Source organism: Psittacula echo (genome assembly GCF_963264785.1).
Source record: "Psittacula echo genome assembly, chromosome: 2".
NCBI lineage: Eukaryota > Metazoa > Chordata > Aves > Psittaciformes > Psittacidae > Psittacula > Psittacula echo.
In genome coordinates this window covers 96,615,669-96,639,482 of record NC_137737.1, presented here as the reverse complement: position 1 = coordinate 96,639,482, position 23,814 = coordinate 96,615,669, and the positions used below count along the sequence as shown (strand labels likewise).

At 40.3% G+C, this 23,814-nt stretch overlaps 1 protein-coding gene across 1 annotated transcript; it reads right to left on the bottom strand.

Annotated features, from left to right (window-relative positions):
* Window positions 1–13,132: 13,132 nt before the first annotated feature.
* PDCD6 (programmed cell death 6) lies at window positions 13,133–23,424 on the bottom strand. The gene is made up of 6 exons (XM_080611488.1): window positions 23,182–23,424; window positions 20,593–20,654; window positions 17,223–17,267; window positions 16,053–16,211; window positions 15,060–15,169; window positions 13,133–13,686 (listed from the first exon to the last, which is right to left on the bottom strand). Exons 1-6 carry the CDS (start codon window positions 23,259–23,261, stop codon window positions 13,588–13,590), a joined length of 555 nt encoding a protein of 184 aa, XP_080467614.1. The 5' UTR covers window positions 23,262–23,424; the 3' UTR covers window positions 13,133–13,587.
* Window positions 23,425–23,814: the final 390 nt, after the last annotated feature.

Genomic DNA, 23,814 nt, shown 5'->3' with positions numbered 1-23,814 from the left:
ATGATGGGAGAGCGGTGGATGTGGTCTACCTTGACTTCAGCAAAGCATTTGACACAGTCTCCCACAGCATCCTCATAGCTAAATTGAGGAAGTGTGGCCTGGATGATCAGGTGGTGAGGTGGACTTGCAAACTGGCTGAAGGAGAGAAGCCAGAGAGTTGTAGTCTATGGGGCGGAGTCCAGTTGGAGGCCTGTATCTAGTGGAGTGCCTCAAGGGTCAGTATTGGGACCAGTATTATTTAATATATTCATCAATGATTTAGATGAGGGAATTGAGTGTACTGTCAGCAAGTTTGCTGATGACACTAAGCTGGGAGGAGTGGCTGACACACCAGAAGGCTGTGCTGCCATCCAGCGAGACCTGGACAGGCTGGATAGTTGGGCAGGGAGTAACTTGATGAAATATAACAAGGGAAAGTGTGGAGTCCTGCATCTGGGCAGGAACAACCCCAGGTTCCAGTATAGGTTGGGGAACGACCTGTTAGAGAGTAGTGTAGGGGAGAGGGACCTGGGGGTCCTAGTGGATGGCAGGATGACCATGAGCCAACACTGTGCCCTTGTGGCCAAGAAGGCCAATGGCACCCTGGGGTGTATTAGAAGGGGGGTGGTCAGTAGGTCGAGAGAGGTCCTCCTTCCCCTCTACTCTGCCCTGGTGAGACCGCACCTGGAATATTGTGTCCAGTTCTGGGCCCCTCAGTTCAAGAAGGGCAGGGACCTGCTGGAGAGAGTCCAACACAGGGCGACAAAGATGATTAAGGGAGTGGAGCATCTCCCTTATGAGGAAAGGCTGAGGGAGCTGGGTCTCTATAGTTTGGAGAAGAGGAGACTGAGGGGTGACCTTATTAGTGTATATAAATATATAAAGGGGGAGTGTCACGAGGATGGAGCCAGGCTCTTCTCGGTGACAACCAATGGTAAGACAAGGGGTAATGGGCTCAAACTGGAACACAAGAGTTTCCACTTAAATTTGAGAAGAAACTTCTTCTCAGTGAGGGTGACAGAACACTGGAACAGGCTGCCCAGGGGGGTTGTGGAGTCTCCTTCTCTGGAGACATTCAAAACCCGCCTGGACACATTCCTGTGTAACCTTATCTAGGTGTTCCTGCTCTGGCAGGGGGATTGGACTAGATGATCTTTTGAGGTCCCTTCCAATCTCTAACATACTGTGATACTGTGAATGTAAGGCTCTTCCTTAATTTCTTGAAAACATCCCAGGCAGGAAAAAAGTACATGAAATATTTTACTTTGGTGGGCTTGCAAATCTGTCGTAAACCATATTTTTCCTTTCAGAATAAAGCATTGTAAAGAGACAAATTTAACTGATATGGGTAGTATGTCTGAAGAAGTGTTGAAATTCTGTAAATAGAATACTTTTATTTATTCCTTTTGGCTTTTAATGAGCAATATTGAAGAGAATACATTTGTTTATAGTAGTCTGTGTATGTCTTTTACAGGTTTAGAACATGTGGTTGAAATCAGATTTGAAGGAAGAAAAGAGCCACATTATGAGTGCAAGCTGTGTGGGTTTAATACAGAGATGGCACCTATGATAGAACACCTTAGTGGATATAAACACAGAAGAGCATACATTGTAAGAAATTTTGATGCATTTTGATAACAATTTCTTTATGATACTCCCCCTTTCTTTTTCTTTTTTTCTTTTTTATTTTTTTCTGTAAACACTTACATCAAGTTTGAAGCTTAAACCCCTATGTGATAAATTGCTAGTACCTGTATGGTTGACTCTTCATGGGCTGGACCAACTCGAATAGCTTTGAAGTTGTGAGCTGTTGAGGAAGTGCAGTCCCAAGGTGTGTGTCTGTATCTGTTCGAAGTCTGTTCCTCAGTGTTTTGATTGCCTTCAGGATCAGGTTCCTAGAACAGTGTGGTTCTTTCATATTCCTCAGCATGTCCATAGCATCGTTGGACATGGTACACAGCACGTTGCCTTTTGGTAGCAAGCCTTGCATGATATCCACTTTTTGTTTTGAACATTATTTAAGCAACTTTAATATTGAAATGTAATCAGTCATGTTACAGAGAAGAAACTAGTTCATAATGTTCAAAATTATGTTTACTAGCCTTTTAGAAGCTTGTACAAAAGATGAAATGTGCCAATTATTTAATATAGTGATGAATTTTGGTGTTGACAATTTCAAGCTGGGTTTTGTCAACAGTCTAAAGAATTTCCAGATAAAATGAAGAGAAAGACAGCAGATGTAAAAGAATGCAAAGTCTCATTTCTCAGACGGATAGCAGGAGAGCTGGAAAAATCTGAAGGATTAAAAATGTATAAGGTAATTGCAAGTAAATGTACAGTATCTGGTACTGTATCTTTTATCAGTGAATTTATGTTTGACCTGTAGTAAAGTTTAAAAGTACTGCTGACAAAGCTTGTTAAATTTCTGTGTTTCTAGGAAGTGTAGTATTAAATTGAATTGAGGCTTAATTTAAAGTTGCCCCAAAAATATATTTGGAAAAGAACAGTATTATTGAAATTCATCTGAAAAAATAAAGTTGTTTATTTGTAAGATGTAAGGGTTTTTTACATAGAAAATGTCCATTCTGAGTTCAGAAGTTTTATTGCTTTACTTCAATGATTTTTAATTTTTACAAGTTAAATTCTCTTCAGTGTAAGCAAATTTTTGCTCAAATTTCATTGATATTTACAAGATTAAATATCTGTAAAATGATGTGCTACATTATGCGGGGATAAATAAAAATACTTGTTCCATTTCTAAAGGTAGCATCAGTAGAGACTGTTGTTACGAAATTTTAATCAGAAAATCTAATATAAAACTATTCCTATTCCTAGATTGAAGGTTGTGTAAGACCAAGTACCTCACGTAAGTCTATGAATTTCTTGAATATAATTGATATTTGGCCTAATTTGAATTAATAGTTGAACTCAAAAGGTTTGGCTCATCTAAAATGTTCAGCCTGTAATAGAACAGTAATATGCTGGAAACCCTATGATGTTGCTAATAATTATGTTTTATTTTCTAGCCCCATCAAAGAAGAAAGCAAGGTGAGAATACTGTCCCTACAGGAGAATTAGAAGAGATTTTGGGGGGTTTTGAAATCTTATTAAATCTGTTTTTCTGTAACAAACATTGTCATGTATGAGGAGAAGATTTTGTATTGTCTTTTCACTCTACTTACTCCTCCTGTGTAAGTTGTTCCTTTCTGCCTGCGAGGAAATAGTAGCTATGGCTTTTGAAATATTGCACTGGTTACGCAGTTACGCATGATGTACTCGTACACAAGAAATTGCAATTCAAATTTCAGGCTGTTACCTGTTTAGTTGGAATGACACTGGCTGAGTAAGTGGTATGAAGGGCACCTTTGCTCATATAGGAAGTAAAAAAACCACGTTGTTTACTCATGTCCTTTAGCTGATCTGTAAAGAAGTTGGTCAGTATTATTGAGTTCTTTGAGAGTCGGAATAAGGAGCTTTAGGAAATAATATGTTAAATATGCCATAGAGGAAAGGTAACCTGTATTGGTAAGTGATATAAAGGTGGAAATTGAAATACTTAGATACATTCTAAAGATTTCTAAGAAGTTAAGTTTACTCATAGTATCTTAATATTGTCATTTCTTTCTTTTTAAGGTGGGAAGATGATTATAAGCATGAGGTATGTACACATAGTAATTATATGGGTGTCTTTTACGTTGTAGCAGTTTCCCTATGCTTCCTTTTCATTTTTCTGAAGAACTTTTACTCTTTGGCTTCTTTTACTTTTTTATTAATATAACTGAAGAAGCAAAACAATTGACCTAATGACCAGAGTTTTGTGTTCATCACAGCAAGGGAGAAGGGAATACTGTACATTCTCCTTAGCTCTCATAATTTCTGTTCAAAGTCACTATGAGTGTTAGACCCAATGTCTGCATACCTGGCCTCCCAACCTGTGCTCTGCAGTCTCTACTTCTCTGTTTTGCTCCTCATCAGGTCAAAGGTATTCTATCTATACTGAAGGCTTGGTTTAAATCTATAGGTATATCTAAAGCTTTACAATCCTTCTTTCTAACTCAAAGGGGAAACTCAAAATGATTTCTCGAGTATTCATCCTGACTAGCACTGGGCATGAACACTGAAAACTGCCTTATTTTTACCTTAGTGGCAGAGGTGATTTTGTAATGTCGTATTTTGTGGTGATGTCTTGCTCTTTTAGGCCTCAGGCTGGTCAGGTACTATGCTAGAAGCAGCTGGGCACTTGCCTGCTTTTAAACATGAGGTTGGATCTGAGTGAAAAAGGCCTAGCAAAGATAGCTCTTGTAGGTATTATTATAGTATAGTGATAGTATAGTATTTATAATGGTATAGTATCTTGTATAGTATACAAGATAGTATCTTGTAGCTTAGGTGTGAAATGTGTTCTTCCTGGTATTACAAGTAATGCAGTTATACTTTCGTAATAGCTGCTACCCAATTGCTGTTGTGGCTTTAATGTGGTCTGCTTATGGCTGTGACCTAAAATTACTCCTTTTTTTGTGTTGACTTCTTTTGTTGGATGAAAGATTAAAAAGTATTGTTTTGTTCAAAATGATGAAACAAATACTGTAGTTTTTATTCAGTCTTTTAATTTTATTTCCCCATTCTACAATCCCACAGAATGATCCTGTTCGGAAACAGAAAGTTCTCGAGTTCTTGGTAAGTATGCAAAATAATTGTAACAGGAGTCATGCAGTTTCACCAGTATGATGCAATGAATATTGTGAAGGAGCCTCTGATTTACTTGTTAAACTCATTTGACCACGACATTAATTTCTTAAGTTCTGTTTTAATGGGCTCTGCTCTTTGAGAAGCTAGTGCAGCTGTAACATAATGTCAGCTCAGAACAACTTGTTGGATTAAGTGTGAGCTCTGTACCTGTTCTCTGGATTGTTCCTACCATTGCTGAGGAGACGCCTGGCTGAGCAGTGTTAACAGCACTGATGTTTGTCAAGTGCTGTTGGCTGCCCATATCTAATGGGAGTGTTAGTGCTGAATGAGGGAAGCCAGTCTGGTCTGTCTGCCTGTGGTGCTGTGGGTAGTGCTGTTGCTGCAGAACCAGACAGCCAAGTGAAACTGGGTGATGCTGGAGTTGCTGCTGTTGGAGTGGGGAAGTTTTGTCAGTTCCCTTGTTGTTAGCAGTAGCATAGTAAATCTCAGTTTGTCTTTTAGGTTTATGTTGTGAAAATATCTGGCCATTTATATTCCCCATTTTACCCCGTGAAAGTCATGTTCTGTACCTAAGGCAATTACAAAACTTCATTGGAATCTGATTTGTGTTTATACACTGAAATCACAAGTAGAACAATTTGAGATGTGTGCTTCAATTATTTTAAGCATCATTACTTGTGACTTTAGGAAGAGATAAAGAAAAGCAAGTCTGGGCATAATCAGTAAACTACCAAAAAGGCTTGGTAGACAGTGAATTGATCAGTTATTCCTTACAGCAGGCTGCCTATATTCTTTTTACATACTGTTATCTTTTATGACTTTGTATACTTAGTGATCAGTCTCTTTGAATGTTAAAAAGACAGATACTGGTAATTGTTCTGCACTTCATAGAATTATCTCAATATTTTTTGGCATCTCTTATTCCCAAAACTACATATAGGAAAATAATAATGGAAACTTTCATATTTTTTTACTAAAATTGGGGAATCAAAGGCATTTGGTGGTGCTGAAGCTTGCTTTTTATTCATTTTTCTACACAGACAACATAAATTTATGACTTGTGCCCTTCTCCATCTGCTGTGAAATGTTTGTGATTGACAGTAGGGGTGTGGCACAGACTTCCAGGCTTATGTTTTTACCTTTTATCAGGCCATAATTATGTTCAGGTTTTTTTCAAGTGTGTATATGTATATTATATATGTCTTAAATATCAATTAATAGTATAAATTTGGTTATACCAAACTCAAAGTACAATTTTTAATGTACTTGTGTAAGTTACCTTTCAGCATTCTAGCGACCAATTCTGTGTTTTTCAACAGGAGACTTTTCGCATCACCTCAAATTCAGAAGCAGCACTTGTTGTTCATATTACACAGGAACTCACAGAAGCTTTGAAGGCCTTTTGTGAAAAGAAAGCAGGAGTAAGTAACTTAATCTTGCATGGAGATGTTTTACCAATAAGGGGAGAGGAGTAGATGAAATCATTGTGTTAAGACCCTGCCAAACTGTAACAGTTCAGGCATAGGTCAGAAACCCCCACTTAAATATACTATGCTTTTTGTTACAGTTTCTGTGTTCCAAATACATTAATTGTGTGTCACATTTCTGTTAGTTTCCCATCATCTTTCATTTATTTTAGTTTTCTTTTGCATGTGATCTCTCCCTATTTTGGACACCTTTTTGCTTCATGATATCTGGTTGTCATACTTCTTTTTTAGTTAGTACCTTGCTTGATAGCTTTTCTTCCAAGATTAATCAGGCTTTAAGCGCTAGCCAAATATGTCACTTCTTTCTTTTGTGGGCACATGGCTAAGTCTGTGTTCTGGTGACTTGTAGCTCTGCTCTCTGTTGAGAACTTTAATCTGTTAAGACTGAGGTGGGCAAGATGTTCCTGTCTTTCTGTTGGCCCTTACAAAACTTCCATAGTTTCTTTGCATGAAAATTGAATGCCTATAGAAAAAGGGTCTGAAGATGGACCAGAATCTGTACAAAAATAACTTGTCACCTCTGGAGTTACTTGTTCACAAGATTCAGCATGTGTCTTTTGGAAAGATATTTCAGACTGGTTTATTAGGAATTAATAATATTCTATGTCAGAGAAGCTATGATAACTGTCTTTGTGCAAATGCCACTACCACCTTTTTGATAGCTACACTTTCAAAGATGTCATGCAACTGAATATAATACAGTTCTCATGATCTAGTTAAAAACTCTTGCCATAGCTTAATCTCAGGCCATAGATGTGCCCTCCATCCTGCATCTCCCAACTAGAGCCAGGATTTGCATGTGTACCGGCTTTATACTTTAACCACGTGATGTTGAGGGCCATGGGGCAATAAGGACATTTGAAACAGGTGACATTGTCTTCTTCAGACACCTCATTCTGTTCTGCAGACACATACCTCTTCCAAATATACTTTTGAAAACTGTGTTTTAATGTGGTAATTGTGAACACCAGAACAACACATCCTTCATCCAGTTTGCTGTGACCTGAAATTGTACTTCACCAACTTTTTGTGGTGAGCTTGCTATTTGTTTTAGAATGCTCAAGGTGTGAGTTTAAAACCAGACATTCTTACCTTTTGCTTTATCTAGGTTAATGATACTCACAATCTGAGGCCACTGATACCAGTATCTCAAGATGAATTTCCTGGAAGGAAAAGCATCCCAAAACACTATAAGCCATATGGAAAATCCAAAGGTAATTTAGATATTTTGTTATACTAGTTTGAATCTATTCTTAAATAGACAGCAAACCTGTTTCACAGATTGCAAAAATTAACTGTTGCGGCCAGGCATAGTGCTTCTTTACTAGAGTTCTTTGCATCTCTATTCAGGATATAATTTTCTGAAGCTTTAGTGACTTCAACCTTGATTATCTGACTTGAACACTTGTGTCTCACTGAGTAGTATTACAGCAGTAAATCTTACTGGAAATCCAAGCAGTAACCTTTCCTAACCTATTTAACATAGGGATTTTGGGGTAAAAAGATGCTGGACTCAGGTAAGACAGAAAACATCAAAATAGTTGTTTTTAGTTGATGCTTTAATATTTTTTAACTTTTAGTGCCCTTTATTTATTTATTCAGGAAATTCTAACTGGAATCAAGCGGTTTTGTCTCAGTATGAAGAATGTTCTGCAGATGCTTCTTTTGTTCCTGCTAACTCCTGCAGTTACCAAACAGATAATGAATCATCTTCCTATGGACTAAGATCTACTGCACTCAGGGACTCTTTTGTTCTTCAGACTGGAACTTCTGCCAGTGGTATCAGTGAATGGCTGAGACAGTTCAGGCGATCAGCTTCAGGCAGTGATTCAGCAGTTGGTGGGGCCTCTTCCTATGAGACAGGCCTAGTGAGCAAGTACTTGGTAGACTGTATGTCTGATGGTGTGCTAGGAGGTAAGCACCATGGCAACAGAATCTCATATGGTTGGCGATGTACAAAATGGAGGAATCAACAATTGTGCTCAAAAGCAAGGGATATAAATGAGCAAGGATTACCCTATCCCAGTTCTTCTGCCTCATACCCTTCATCTGGAAGATATTCCACAAACTATTCTTCACAAAGCTATGCCTCTTACAAGAATGATGAGTCTTGTACATCATCTGCAAATTCTGCTGTTTCAGGAAGAGGTGGCTCCAGGTGGCACCAGGACTCTAGGTGGAGTGAATGGAACGAGGGCTGTAGGTGGAACCAGAGCTCTAGCTGGAACAAGGAATCTAGCTGGAACCAGAAACCTAGGTGTCAAGGATTCAGGCATCAGAAGTCAGGCTACAGGAGTGATTTGAGTTAACATCAGTGCTCATTTTCTGGCAGTGATTCATACAGAGGTTACCAGCAATTCAGAAGCTCAGGTAAGATGTTTGATGAAGATGCTGTTGGTCTTACTCCTAACTTTCTGAATAGACTACAAGGAAAAGATATACCTACAGTGACCAGGGTGTTTGAGCAGTCTGCTCCACATGATCCAGCGCTTCAAAGAAAGACTGTGATTAGTTCTCATGTAAAATGAGTTACATCAACAGTTGCTTTAACATAAGCTGGATATTGCATGTTGCAGAGATGGTGTACTCCATTCAGAGGAGCTGAGTTCCTTTTGCTGAACATCTGTATCAGCTGAAGAGAGAATAACATTAATGGCCTCTCTGAGGAGACTTTGCCTCTTGATGACTAAATAGAGCTGTGAGTGGTAGGAAATTTTGATAGCACAAAAATTTCCTGTATCGAAAGGTTTGTCCTAGGTCACCTTGCTAGCTAGCGTCTTACAGCACGATCAGAGTTTATACTGTTGCGGTGGCAGCTGTGGGGAGGGAAGATACTGGCATAAGGAAAAGAATACCAGAATGCATGCAGAACCAAACTTGTCTGATGTTGTAATAGGTGAAGAAACTCCAGATGGATCAAACACATTGGGATAACAAAAGGGAAATGTTGTCAAAGAGCAGGTTTGTAATATGTCAAATTATTTTTTTCCAATTTTTGTAGAGTTATTCCTTAATGTTAAAAATAGTGATATACTATTAAAAAGAAAATGTTCTCCTCTGAAAATAGATTGTGAGATTTAAAGGGAAGTGGGCATGTGCTACTGTATCGCTGTCAGGTTTAAGTTTGGGCAAATGCAAGCTATCCTGATGGTACTAAAATGAGTTGCTTAACTAGGTAGCCTGTTGATAGTAAACCTTTCATTTTAACATACTCTCTGCTGTATTATGTGAAGTAACATGAAACAGAAGTAACTTTAAACGTTTTTATCTCCCCTTTCTAGAACTAAATATTCAGACATTAGTCAATGTGCTAGTAGGAACTAGAGGAAAAGATTAAGGAGCAACAGGAACTGAACTGGAAACAGATGGACAAATTCAAGAATCTCCGTCTCGGCTTTCAGGGAAGAGACTGCATTTAATTCTGTGTTTGACTGGTTTTGGAAAGGGGAAGGGAGGTAGGGTTTAATTTTTTAACGTGTGAAATATGCTGGAACACAAACTTGCACATAATGGAGGTGAACATACTATTTTGTTTAAGCTTTTTTAATGTATTTGTTATATCTTAATGTATTACAGAAAAAATCTTTTATTTTTTGAAGATGTATTGAAGTTATTCTGTTAGCAAAAAGCTAATAGCCCTTTTAACACCCTTTCCAACTCAGAAAAGAAGAAAGGTTGGTTTACTTTTAAATTATCTACTTAGGAAGAGTATTCAGTCAATGTTGCACTGTCTGTTGCAGGAAAATACAGGTTTACTTTTCTTCCCACAAATGTAATGCCAGTTCAGTTAATTTGAGCCTTTATAATTAGCACAGTTTTACAAATTGTGACACTACATTTCAGTTTAAGACAAGGAAACGAGAATGCCACAGCAAAGGTATTCTCTTTCTTAACGTGATGCTATATGAAGACAAGGTAGTTGATTCCAGGGGATTGGTATGTAATGGGGCAATTACTTGCTTTCATTTCTGCGGAATAACAAGAGGCGTATAAAATAGATGCGGATTTTTGTTGTTCAGAATGAAGAGGTTACAAATCGACTTAAAAACTCATTTGATGAATTGATCCATGCTAAAATAAGTATTCTTGATTTTTTTTTTTTTCTACTGGCAAAAGCATACTAAGAAATAGTAAAACCTATAAGGCAATCGGGTAACATAATATCAGAAAAAATAATCAAAATGACACATTAAGTGAGAAATCCAGTTCATGATGTTTATGAGTGGTCAATACTTAGGTTTTCTTTTCCCCATGCTGCTGAGCCATATGCTCATAAATGCCTGGCTTTAGGCATCTATTTAATATCATCAAATCCAGCTTACATGGAGCTAAAGAAGTGAGACAGTTTATTCCCCAGTGTCCATTTTTCTTTTCACTGCTGTGTTTTTTCTTCTCACCCCTACCCGAAATATTTCTCTGTGCATTAAATACTTGTGCTAAGCCAGAGTTAGTCTTCACTGAGCTGTCATAATCTCTTTTTGCGTTCACTAGTCCAACTTTTTGGATCTTGTGTAATTTTGAACAAAAAGGTAACACCAAAGCAATTTATTATAAAGCATATAAACTTGATTCCCTGAAATTCTCCTGTAGATATTTTGTTTGTGCATCAGAAAAGATGCATTTTACTCTTTCATCCCTGTTCACTTCTTCGTTTTTCCTTCTCATACTTAGTGGAGGGTTTAAGTAGTTTCTAATGGCATATGCTCAGGAGTTATGCTATATGCCTTACATAGACCTTCTTGCTTAAAGGGAGAAAATACCTTTTTCTACCACAGGTGCCTGCCAGACCTTTGATTTAAGACTCCATGGGACTGATCAGTTGTTATCTACATTTAAAAATTGTCAGACATTATCTACACAAATGTTACTACCAGTTTTGTTGTTGTTGGGTGTTTTTTTGTTGTTGCTGTGGGTTGCTTGTGGGTTTTTTGTTTGTTTGTTTTTCCACAGAAAGTGTAGTGCAGCTACAGCTCTGAAACTGCAGAAGTGTTGCTAGAAAATGCTACTGCTACAACTGTGTCAACTGAGGTTAAGGCCTTTTAATCTGAGCTTGTTGTAGAGAGCTCTTTTTTCACATTTCTCATTCCCTTCGGGATTTTACTTTCATTATTGTATATCCCAGTGGCATACAGCAGCTGGTTGATCCTGCCCAAATTAGATGCTCTTTCCCCCTACACATTCACAGAATCACAGAATGGTTTGGGTTGGAAGCGACATTACAGCTTACCTAGTTCCACTCCCCCCTGCCATGGGCCGGGACACCTTCCACTGGACCAGGTTACTCCAAGCCCCGTCCAACCTGGCCTTGAACACTGCCAGGGATGGGGCAGCCACAGCTTCTCTGGGCAACCTGTGCCAGTGCCTCACCACACTCATAGTAAAAAATTGCTTTCTAATGTGTAATCTTAATCTCCTTTCTATCAGCTTAAAGCCATTCCTCATTATCCTGTCACTACATGCCCTTGTTAAAAAGTCCCTCTCCAGCTTTTTTGTAGGTCCCTTTAGGTAGTGGAAGGCTGCTGTAAGGTCTCCCCTGAGCCTTCTCCAGGCTGAACAAGCCCAACTCTCTCAGCCTGTTAGGGTGAACGTAGGATTCAAAGGGATGGTTTTCTTACTGGGGAGGGAACAAGGAAGCCTTTTTGAATGGGCCATTTCATGGAGAAGCTCTTTTAAGCCCTAGACTTTGGGGCTGCTCTTCCATTTTTCTTCTTTCTGAAGAGAATATAGAGCGATCCTCTCTGCCTTCTGGGGAGGTGAGGTTTGAGCAGAAACTGTTGCAAGTCTCTCTCCATTATCAGCTTAAAGGTAAGTAACCTTCACAGTCTGCCCAAGGCTGTTGGATGAGACAACAGTCAGAAACTCAGACAACAGTCGGTGTGCTTATCTTGGAAGACCATTGATCTGTCACCACGTATTTCACAGCAGCAATTGTTCAGAAGATATTGCTGAACTGTTACTCAGGGTCTGTCCGATTATCACTTATCAACTAGTAGTAGCTTCTCTGCACAACAGATGCCAGATAACTGCATGGTTGCCACTTGGCCGTCCTCACGCTGACACCAGGCATTGCACTCTGACTGAGACACTTGGGAATAACCCTGTAACACTGGTATTTTTTTAGGGTGGGTGGCTTTCTGTGTGTGGACCCAACCCTTCTCTGCATAATCTCTTGTAATATCTGCCTGGTATCACTGACAGCATCAGTTTATGTATAGGCACATATCAATGACAGCTAACCTGCCTGTGTGCTGTCACGTAACTGCGATATTCAAAACAGAAGGGGTGCATGGGGGCTGCCTGCATACACTGAGCTAGAGACAGGGAAGGACTTGGGAATAATTAAGTATTGCTAGCTTAAGAAAAAGTCTTTGGATAAAAGCTGAAAGCCCTGGGCTGTAAACATCCCAGCGTGTAGCAGTTAGAAGTAATCTTTCTGCTTGAGTGGTTTTAAGTGCTTTGGATAGTGCTGCTGTAAGATTTTCTTTGAGCAATCGGAGAGGATTTGCTAACTTCTCTTTTCTGCTTTGAATTTACTGCAGGAGATGGTGACAGGAGTCGGTCATTACTTTTTTTGCTTGTTCTACCACTGTTCCCTTGCCACCTGTAAATGGTGAGATAGAGGGTGAGGTGATGGCAATGTTTGACAGTCAGTTCAAGGCCACTTCAAAGTGCTTCAGCACAAGAAGGAAGGCTGGTGATGGTAAATAAGCCCCCTAAGCAGAGGGAACTATACATCTGGAGTAGTTAGATATGGTTGAGGATGGTGTAGTATTGGACATGGGCGTGAAGAAGTTGTATTTGAAGTTGTCCTGAGGATACTCTGAGAGAAGGCAGCAGCAAGAAAATAAAATAAGGCAAGGAAGAAAGGCCCTTGCTGTTCTATGGGAGGGACTCCTGAGCTGTAGAAAACTAGCATATAAAAATAAAACCACCACCCCTTAAAAAAGCCCCATACAGAAGTGAAGTAGACTATAAAAGTTGATCTAGTATCTTTACTTAATTTTTAAGTTCTGTATTAAAAATTAATACATTAAACTCTTATAAAAGTAAGGCACATGCAAAACATATTGTGCAACTTCTGACTTTCAACTCCCTTCTAAACTAACAAGCATTATTGTAATTTGGCGTTTCTAAAGAGTCACGTTTCCCCATGCAGGATATGTGAAAGAAGGTTAAGTCAAGTCTGACATTGCACCACGTAAATCTAGATTCTGTGCTTTCTGTACGACAGTAAGCAGAGACGGACATATCATACAGGAATACAAAATAAACAGCTCAAGTACAGATTCTGGTGATGGCCAACATACATACATACAAAATTTAAGAAGGTGAAGTTATACCCATTATGGTACATCAATAATCTTATTCAGTACGTAATGATTTGGCAACTCCAGTCTGTGTAACACCAGTGTGCAGTTCCTGGTTAGCAGTGTCATACGATGCTGAAGACCATAGAAAGATATTGCTCATAGGACACCTGAATCCAGCCATCTTGGTCGGTGTCGTACCGGCGGAACACATCCGTCAGCCTCTGAAAAGAAGGGACAAAACCATACATTTTTGTACATCAGGACAAGTACTCCCCTTGCATTTGGGTAGCACTTTCTGTCCATCCCCTCTGTAGGCACTTGACAATCTCACGCATCAGATCAGATTCTAAAACTGCCCTATGCTCCAGTATCTACATATCTATGCACTTCTTTATAGAGATCAGACAACTTTGTGTAACTGGCTTTGAGGTGGGGGAGAAACAATGCACAATTCTCATGAGCCATTTCAGAATCACCTGGAGGCAAATCTAACAAGTGCCTTCTCCATTTCTTATACATGCTCTGTGTGTCATTAGTGTCCAAGCTGCCACTGTATAACCCAGAGATGCCAGGCAGTACAGATAGTGGTCAAACCAACCGCCAGCATGGTTTCACTAACACCAGCCGAATGACACCCTATTTCAAAGCTCTCTTTATCAGAGTTTATAATGAAATACAATTGGCTTATATTACAAATGAATATAAAGGCAATTGATGTTTCCACAGACTTACGGTTATAGACATAAGGCTAAAAGGAGAACAAAAGACAGCTGTGCAGAAATAATGGACATACTACTTCCACAGGGCCCAGCTTTTTCTTCGTCATATATTGAAAGGTATCTTAAGACAGTGTTGCAAACCTGGCCAGTGTAACAAGAGCAACCTTTTTCCTATCCTACAAAAACTGGGCTTCTCCATTGCTACAGCTTCCCAGCTTTCCCCCAGTCTTTTCAGAAAGTCAGATACACCTAAGAGAAACCTTTAGCAACGAAATGAGGAATCATCCAGTGACTGACTGCCAAACAAAACAGTACACCTGTGTTACCTCTCTCTACCCTACATACTTTCTGTTACTGAAAGGTTTTTTGTTTGAAATGTCTTTTATTACCATTGCCCCTGGAGGAAGAGCAGTGACAAAAGACTGAATAATTCAGCTGCTTGGTCAGATTCCTTTTAGTCAGATCCTTAAGTGGAGACATAAAAAACCCTCACAATTCAGACAATGAGAATTATGGGCACCACAGGACATAGAGCACTCCAGTTTTAATACATTAAAGGTGCAGAGGAACTGTGTGTGTTCAATTACCGGAAACAGTAGTGTGTGTTTTCCTTTTAGGCCACTGCTACTATTTTGCAGTTCCATCCATTGTATCAAATTTACTTGTGATGCTAATGGATAACTAATGAAGACCAGTAAATGATGATGTTTCTAGCACTTCTCATATACTTTCTTCAAATGGTTTACTGTAAGTAAAAGCGACTTCTAGATGCAATAATATAGTTAAAGTGAGAACCATAAAAGCTTAAGAAAAGATGGGTTTGTTTTTTGGCTTTGTTTTTTTCAATTGACATAAACATACATCACCTTTCTCACCTGTAAAACAACACAGCACTGAATAAAGTCATCAAAAGCAACTTGTCCTCTTCCTTGTCTGTCGAATTTCCGAATAAGGATATCATAGAATTGGTCAGACAGTCGGTAACCTTGGAAAAAGAGAAAGGCTTTAGAAAGTTTCAGTTACTACAATCCTAGAACTAGTGCGTAGCAGGCCTGTCTGACAAACCCAGGAACCCGTAAGGAACTACAAGAGATACCATTTTTTTCTGGATGTGTTAAATTGAAATGCACACAGTCAAACCTGTGCTTAGTAATAGCTACACACAGAGTCATAGTAAACATAATTACTGACTGAAGTGACAATTCAGTTGAGGGAATGGTTTAGGGGCTGCAGCTCAATGTTTTATAAGCGAAGTCTACCATAACATAGACAGCTGGCTTTGTTTTAATCACAGAATCAGCTAGGTTGGAAAAGACATCAAGTCCAACCATTACACCAGGACTGTCAAGTCCACCACTAAACCATGTCACTGAGGGCTTCATCCACATGGTTTTTGAACACTTCCAGGGACGCTGATTCCACCGCTTCCCATTACTTCCCCCAGAAGCCTGATCACCCTCTCTGTGAAGACATCTTTCCTACTATCCAGTCTAAACTTCCCCTGCTGCAAGCTTGAGGCTGTTACCTCTTGTTCCAGAAGCAAAAAGCTGCATTGCGTACTGAAAAAGTTCATTTACCTGAAGTATTTGGCAACACTCTCACAGCAGCTACAGAGGAGACCGAAACTGGATGTGTCAGTACACGTGTGGAATGTTGTCTGGGTTTGTTTTCCATTAAAGGAAATAGTTTAAACCCAGAAAGTGCTCGTGGCATAGACATCTTTAAAAGTTACCGTATAGCTAAAAAGATAACTGCATTTCTCCTGCCTCATTTGGAGTCTCATTTGTCAGAGCAGTACAGCCCTAACAATAAGAAGCTCATTTGATGCCATAACCCAACCATAAAAACTGTAATTACAAATGAATTACCAAAACCTGTTAGCGCTTGCTTCAGCTCATTTTTGTCAATCATTCCAGAATTGTCTCTGTCATACGTTCGAAAGACATTCTGCCAGTCTGTGATGTACTTCCAGACTCCTGTGAATTCATTGAAGTTCACACCACCTTTGTTTTCTCTGTCGAACATGCCTGAAATAAGAAACACACATAAACCACTAACCATATTACTCCTCGGTAGCACCTGCTAGTATCTGAAGGCAGCAGCAAGAGCACTGTGTGGAATGTGCTGAGGACAGAAAGTAAATTGCTAAAATACAAGTGGTATTTTGGGAAGTTCTGACAGAAAGAGCAAGTGGACACCCAATGAAGGAGGAAAAGATCAAGGAAGATGAAAAAGGACCAGAATGAATCATGGAATGTTTTATTTTTCCTGGGGTTTCATTTCTACTTTGAGAATATTTAGGGCTTGATTGATCATCCAGTGACAAAAAGGGCAGGGGGTGGGTTGTTCTTTTCTAAGGCACATGAACAAGCCCAAGTCAACTGACTGCCAGGAGTGCTGGATAGTCATCTGTATTTGACTTACTGTTATCTTTGTATGTAATGACATATATATGTGATGATATATATGCTTTTGCATGTCACACAGTGGTGGAACTCAGACTGCTGCTGAATAATTACTAAAAACAAAGCAAAACATTCAGTCCTTGGATTTTTGAACTGTATGACAGAAAAGATCTCTTGTGCTTGCATTTTTATCCTTCTACCACCATCATCTTCTACACTATTGGCAATTATTTTAGGACACTAGAGAATTCAAACATTGTAAAGTGTCTTTTTGGAACAAAACATAGGATTAAAATGTAAAACAGGAGAAACTACTTACAGAGACAAGCTATATAATATCCTGTTAGAATATTTAAGCTGTCAATTTCCCCTATGCATAAATTACATTCACTATCTATTCAGTTGTACAGTAACATTTTCTCAAGCTACTTCCACAAGTGCACATGTGTGGATGTAAAGGGCATCCTAGTATTATTCCAAAGGGAAAATATTTAACTTACTATTGCTGGGCTGTCTGGAGAGAAAAAAAAAACCAAACCAGTGCAACAACTGATAGCATTTTCAATGTTCTGAAACACCTGAAACATCACAAAGCAGTGTCTTGACTATTTCGCATCACACAGCCACACTCACCAAGAATTGACCTGACTGTTGCTGGATTAAATGGAGTCCATGTGCCTGAAACAGAAAGAATCACTTTAGTGCCTCAATACTGAGTAACACCTAAAAAAAATAAGTGCAACCAGCCAACAAACCAGCCAAAAAAAAAAAGAAATCAGGTAAGAACTTAAAACCCAGCGAATTCAGAGCTAGATGACATTATATACATAATAAGGCTGCTTTGAAGTAATTATGTTCTTGACCATTCAGAGGTGACCAATGCTTTATAGATACTACACAGGAAGCAACATTTTTCAGGCTGCATTGAACCCCCACCCCCTAAAACCTCAAGAACTAAGGATTTTTTTCATCCCAGGCAGTCAGGAGTTATTAGATAAAAGGCAAGATCAAAACTGAAGTCCCACTTTTTCTACTGATGGCAGCAGATGAGCTCTCAAGTTACAATTCAGACAAGGTCTCATATCTATTCCTAAGTAAAAAACAATCTGCTTATTCCCTATTTTACAGGTGGATTACCCCAGGACAATAGTTTCTGACAGAACTGAAAAGGTTCCTAACATGGCACAACCGCACAGTGCAATTTGGAGTTGAGTTTAGTATAAATCCCACCTCCACTGCTAAATCAATGAGGTGTTAGTTTAAGTTAGTATTTTCAGACCAAGAAATGTTGCTGCTTGAAAGGGCCTTTGTACATCTCTGAATATGCAGAGGCTAGTCACTTTGGGATAGTTTTCCCTTGGGTGGGAGCATTAAGCTTTAAATTCAGGGAAATCCTGTGTCTCATCCAGAATTTCACCATCAATTCTCTAGAGCCTGTGAAGGAACCAGGAAGACCAAGGAACATGTATTAAATTAACTGTGTTTGAGTGTGGGGACCACAAAGAGAGCAGAAGACCAGGGGTACTGTAGAGCCATATGCAGCAATGCAGTTAGCTGACCACAGCTGCCTAACAGAAAGGCTGTGCAGGTGGCTTTGCTGCATTGCTTTGCTGCATTGGTGGTGTTAAGTAGTGCTCATGGCAGCACTGAGTTTCTCCCATAGAAGGGAAATGGTATCAGTGTAAGTATGCAGATACAGCAATGGGGAAAACCCTTAGGCTGTAGGGCAGGTCATAGAACTATTTGCACATAAACAGAAACATAAGCAGAGAAAGAGTAAAAATGGCTCTGAAAATGCTTAAGCAGTATTTTAGACAGATAATGTCAGTACCTTAAGAGTTGTATGTCTCCTGACAAAAAGTTATGGAATCATTAATAGGGTGCCAGCATTTAACTGAACAGAAGAGAGGAAAAAGTGAAAACAGAGCTGGAAAGTTAACCTATTTTGTGTTTCATTTTTTGAAAGACTCATCTAGATACCACAGAGTGAAATCAGAGCAACTCCAGTGCTGAAGAACTGTACTGATTCCAGCCTGTTCCAATAAGCAGTGAAGGACTGTTCCCTCCCCTGACTCTGCTAATAACTTTACATGGCAGTGCAGAAGAAAACAAGGAAGCACATGAGTTTATTGTGCAAACAACTATACAAAGGGATGATCTCCCTCACAGGTAAGTATACTGTTACTTTAATAAACTTGACATGTCTAGTGTGAGGCATTCCTGCCCTTGGCAGGGTGGTTGGAACTAGGTGATCCTAAGGTCATTTCCAACCCAAAACATTCTGTGATTCTTATGTTGAAAAGCTGAATGTCAAAAACACATTGAACTTCAAATTTTAATGATGAGCACTATGCAAACTTTTAAAAATGCTTTAGAAATAAACATGTAACATTCTTTTAGCCCATGTTAGATTGCAGGACATCCACTGGAGGAAATATTTTGAAAAGAATATAGTGAATGGTTAGTAACTTTGGTGTACAAGATCTAGAATTGCTCAAAAGGAAGGAAGCTTACAGTTCTGCATGTATTTTGTCTAACACTGAATTCAGTTGGTGGGGATTCTTCATAACTGCAAAGCACTGAAACTGCTAATCTACACTGTAAATAAGGAAAGAAAAGAGTTCAGATAGTCATCACTGCCTATTAGCCTTACACTCAATCAGGTGAAAATGTATTTAAAATATATGAAGTTTAAAATGGCAGGTAAAGGCAGGTTCCCACAGCTATGAATAGCACTGTGATCTTAAATGAAAACAGTGACTTCATCAGTTTAATTTACCTTTTTCTGGAGTTTTTACTCAAAACAGTATTTTAGTTATGGATCAGGTCTGGCAGCTATAATATACTGCTTTTCATTTATCAGATGACTTATTACACAAATATTATAGTACAAGACCACCATTTTACTAAATGCAGCCATCCAGATTTATTTCTGGTCAGGTGGTTACTGACAAAAAGGAGCCTTTCAGCCTGTGTGCACTGCAGCTCACAGCATCAGCTTAAACCCTTCTCAGTCGCAAAGCACAGGAAAGCTGAAGGAATTAAACCTTGGGAGAAGGGAACTTGATACGGACTTAAAGGTGCACAAACAGCTTCAGTTTGCACTTTTTTTCAGCTTTCTAAGTGGAAAAAACCCAACCCACAAAGTACAACCCAACCCACTCTAAGTAAGTCACCAGAGGAAAGTCAAAATAGGCTACTGGAAATTCTTTCCACTTCCTATTTTGATTCCATGCGTTATTTAACCAAACCCTCGTTACCCTTTTAAGGGAATTGACACAGTACTGGCAAGTTTTAATACAAGATCTAGAGTGCATCTTTCTGTTTTGTTAGGAAAAAAAACCCAAACATGCCTCATTTGGGGGGAAAAAAAAAAAAAGTAATTAAAAATTACCATCTCCAATTCCTGCACCGTACTGTTTGTAAAGATTTTATGTGCAGTGAAAAGGCTGGTTGTAAACAGCTGATCTTTGTCCAGGTTAAACACTGATCCTGGTTAAAAAAACAAAGGTTCAGTAGTGATGAGCGAGGAATTTATAAATGGCTGTTTATGTTTTCTAGGAAGCAGGGCTGGAAAAAATAAAGAGGTGTGCATTCCTTCATCCCTCAGCACATATATCAGTAATGTTTACAGTAGGTACTCAGTTTATAATGCATTGTTACTAACATGCACCAAACCCAGAAAACTTCCCTTGAAATAAAAACAAAAAACAAAACAGGAACAATGAGAAAAAAATCCAGTAAGATAAAATAAGATCACAAAGCTTGTCCATTTTTTAACTCCCCTTCAACCTTTTGCTGTAGGTTAAATATTATAGTATAATATTCATAATAGTTCAACAGTATGGTAATAATATTAAATAAAGTTAGATAGTATTAATCAGCAATGGGAACACCCCTCATCTCCCCCAATCAAATAATTATGGCATAAAGTACACAGACTCACTTGAAATCTAACATTAAGTTTACAATGAACTACCTCACTGCTCACTTACAGACTCACCATTAGACAATGCCTGCTGGAGTTCGTTGTCAGATATTATTCCACTCCTGTCTTTATCAACCCTGGGGGGAAAAAATATATTGGTAAGCTTTAAATGGCTGAAATGAACAGGTTCCACTTACAGAAGACTTCAACATTCTGGTTCTTACCAGATAAATTAATCTTTTCCTGAAAAGTCACTAATGGCATTGTACTTGGTAAACTATTCACTGTAATTGCAAGTTAAAAGCTTCATTCAGACTGATGAGACATTCCGGAGCATGCTAAGTAAGTATCTTTATTTATTTTTAAGAGAACTGAAGAACACATCATGCTGGGTAAATCCACATAATGCCTAATGTCACTTAGCTGCCTGGCTCCCAGATTGGAGCCCCAGGTTTGGCATCCAGTTTCTCTCAATCAGATGTTGGCAATGGATAGAAAGACACTAATGTTAACTAGTGCAAAGTACTTAAAGAATCAACTGCAGAGCCTCATCCCATTTTAGTGGGATTCAAAAAGTGAAAAAGCACAGGTCCCACTCAGCTACCACAGTCTATTGTCTTAGAAAATAGAGTTCTATTCTAAAACTCTTAAACTTAGTGATTTCTGCCCAAATAAAGCAGGATCATGCCTTCTTCAGAAGAATACCTGAAAGTGGTGGGGACTTCCCACCATTTTATACAAGCACCATACTCTTGACACTGACAGTTTTAATTTCCCCTCAGTTACCACCGTTCCAAAACAGAGTCCTGCTCAGCTGATCCCTCTGCCAAAGCTGTTTTTCCCTTTAGTCCTTGTTGTCCTTCTTTAAATCCTTTCAGTTCACTCTGTGAGATTCGTTCCTCATCTCAAAATGGCATACAACATTCAAATTGCAAGCAGAAGTTGCATAAATGGTAACACAAAAAGATATTCCCCTTTTTTATTCTCTATCTCTTTTCTAGATAATCCAAACATTTTTCTACCTTTCGAGCTGCTACTAAACTGGTATTTTCATAAATAAGTGGGTGTATGACCCACTTATCTTGCTCCTGAGGCATAGAGCACACTGATTTTATATACAAAATGATGCAAAGTTAAAGTGGCTCTTCCTCGTGGACATCAGGTCTATTCTTTGGGTTTTAACTGGCCGCCGTACAGCGATTGCGATCTGGCTGTGACAAGGTGGTGTGATCCACTCAATACACAGGACTGTAAGGACAGGTTGGTGAGGACTATTAACTTGAAACCTTCACAGCCCTCACTCGCTGCAGGAATCAGTCAGTATGAATGACTCAGCTGAAGCAAACTTCATCTGGCCATTCACTCACCCTCTTTTCCCCCAGTTGCTCCTGAAAATACCAAATAAAGATCCTAAACGGCTCCATCCGTCAGTGTGGCAGATGACCACACACACTTGTTTTTAGCTAGTCATTTATCCATGCTATTTACCCACCCTTCCATTCCACATATAATGGATTTCTTTAAAGGCCTTTGATACTTTTATATGTTGAGAGTCTCTAGGAAACTATTTTATGAATTGCACCAGTTCTAGACATCACATCCATACTCAGTCCTTACCAAACAGTACAGAACTTGGACAGTAGTCTGCCAGAAAGGGATACTTTCAACAAAAGCCATACAACATTCCTGACTACCTACATTATGTTTAATACTTTCTACTGGTTTGCCTGGTGCAGAAGTCAGACTGTGGAGGTTTCTTTCTGGATCCTTTAAAAACAGCACCATGCATGCTTCCTCCAAGTTCCCAGATGAATTGGTTTTAGGGAAGGCTGGGTAGGTAAGTGGCTATATTCCTGAGTCATTCCTGAGTAACTAAGCAAATATTAGCCAGTTTTAGCAACGTATTACTGTTTGTCTACTCCTTAACCTCTTCTTGCTGTCACTTGAGTCAAGATACATCCTCTGATGCAGCTCCCACGAAAATGGATCCAACACGGGAACCTGCCCCAACTCCTTGACATGACACAATTGTGAAGAACTTCTTTATACCACCGTCTTGGCAGCCTATTTCTTAACACAGGCCTGCTAACTCCCCTGCAGGTTCCTACTCCAGAGGTATTCCAGAGAATATCTGTTAGTAGCTTTGCAGTTTTCCATTAAGCATTTATCAAATTCCTTTTCACAAGCCTTCCTGTACTGCAGCATGGACCCTCCAGGCTTTACAACCCCTTCCGGGTTCTCAGGTCAAAAATCACTTCAGTGATTTCAAGGTTACACCTTCTCGCATCCAATAATCCCTCTTCCGTTGCTCTAAAATACAGCCATACTTACTCCTCCTCAAGCCCTTCTTAAAACACCCGCTCAGATCCCCCCGACAGAGATACAACCGCGACACTTACTCGCCCCGCAAGGCCAAGAGGCGGCCAAACTCCGCCGCGGATGCCCAGGGCCGGTGATAGCCTTCCCGTACCAGCTCGCCGTTTCCAGGCACCTCCCAACCTCAGGCAGCGGCGGCCACGGGAAGGCCCGGGAATGACGAGGGTGGCGGCGGCTGCCTCAGCGCAGCGGGAAAGGTGTGCCAGGGCCCGGTACCCCAATGAACCCCCCTCAGTCCCCCCCCCGCAGCCGTCAGGACGGTACCCACTGGGGTCCCAGCGACCTCACCTCTGGAAGACGTTCCACAGAAAGGAGGGGTCGGGCAGCGCGGCGCCGCCGTTGGGTCTGTGGTGATAGCCTGCCGCCATGGCCGCGCCGCCGCCACCGGGCAGCTCCCACCTCGGTCCCTCCCCGCGCTTCCGGCATGGGCCGCGTGACGCGGCGCCGCCGCTGACGTCGTGATCCACGAGGGCGCACGGGCCCCGCCCCGGGGAATCCCGAGACGAGCCGTTGCCACGGCGACGCGGGGCGCCCGCGGCGGTACCAGCCCCGGGGCTGGTTATCCGTATTTCCCGCTGGGACAGCCTCCAGGCAGAGGGGCAGCCCCGCGGGACGCGGCTGCAGGGGCTGCGGCAGCGACTTGGGCTCCCGCGGAGAGGGGCACAGGGACCCGCGCTCGCAGGTTAACGGCTCTCCCGCAGATGCCCTCGCCGCCATGAAGGGATCTGCGAAGGGCAGAGCGGTCCCTAGGCCCACTCAGGGAAGGTGGTGTGTGATGGAGGGGAAATAGTGTAAAAGTTTGACACCCAAGAGATAAGATGCAGGGGTTTTTGTTTTATCCTTCATCCAAACTGCTGACCTTGCATGGGAGGACATAGGGAGAAGGCCTAAACAGCACAAGGTCTGCGTGTTCACAGCCCA

What these genes read in the sequence shown, in the direction of transcription:
- PDCD6 (XM_080611488.1), bottom strand. Translation starts at nt 23,261, where the DNA reads ATGGCGGCAGGCTATCACCACAGACCCAACGGCGGCGCCGCGCTGCCC. An exon ending in CCAGCAGGCATTGTCTAATG is followed by an intron (nt 17,268 to 20,592) that starts GTGAGTCTGTAA and finishes TTTCTGTTTCAG; the next exon opens with GCACATGGACTCCATTTAAT. An exon ending in GCAAGCGCTAACAGGTTTTG is followed by an intron (nt 15,170 to 16,052) that starts GTAATTCATTTG and finishes TCTTTTTCCAAG; the next exon opens with GTTACCGACTGTCTGACCAA.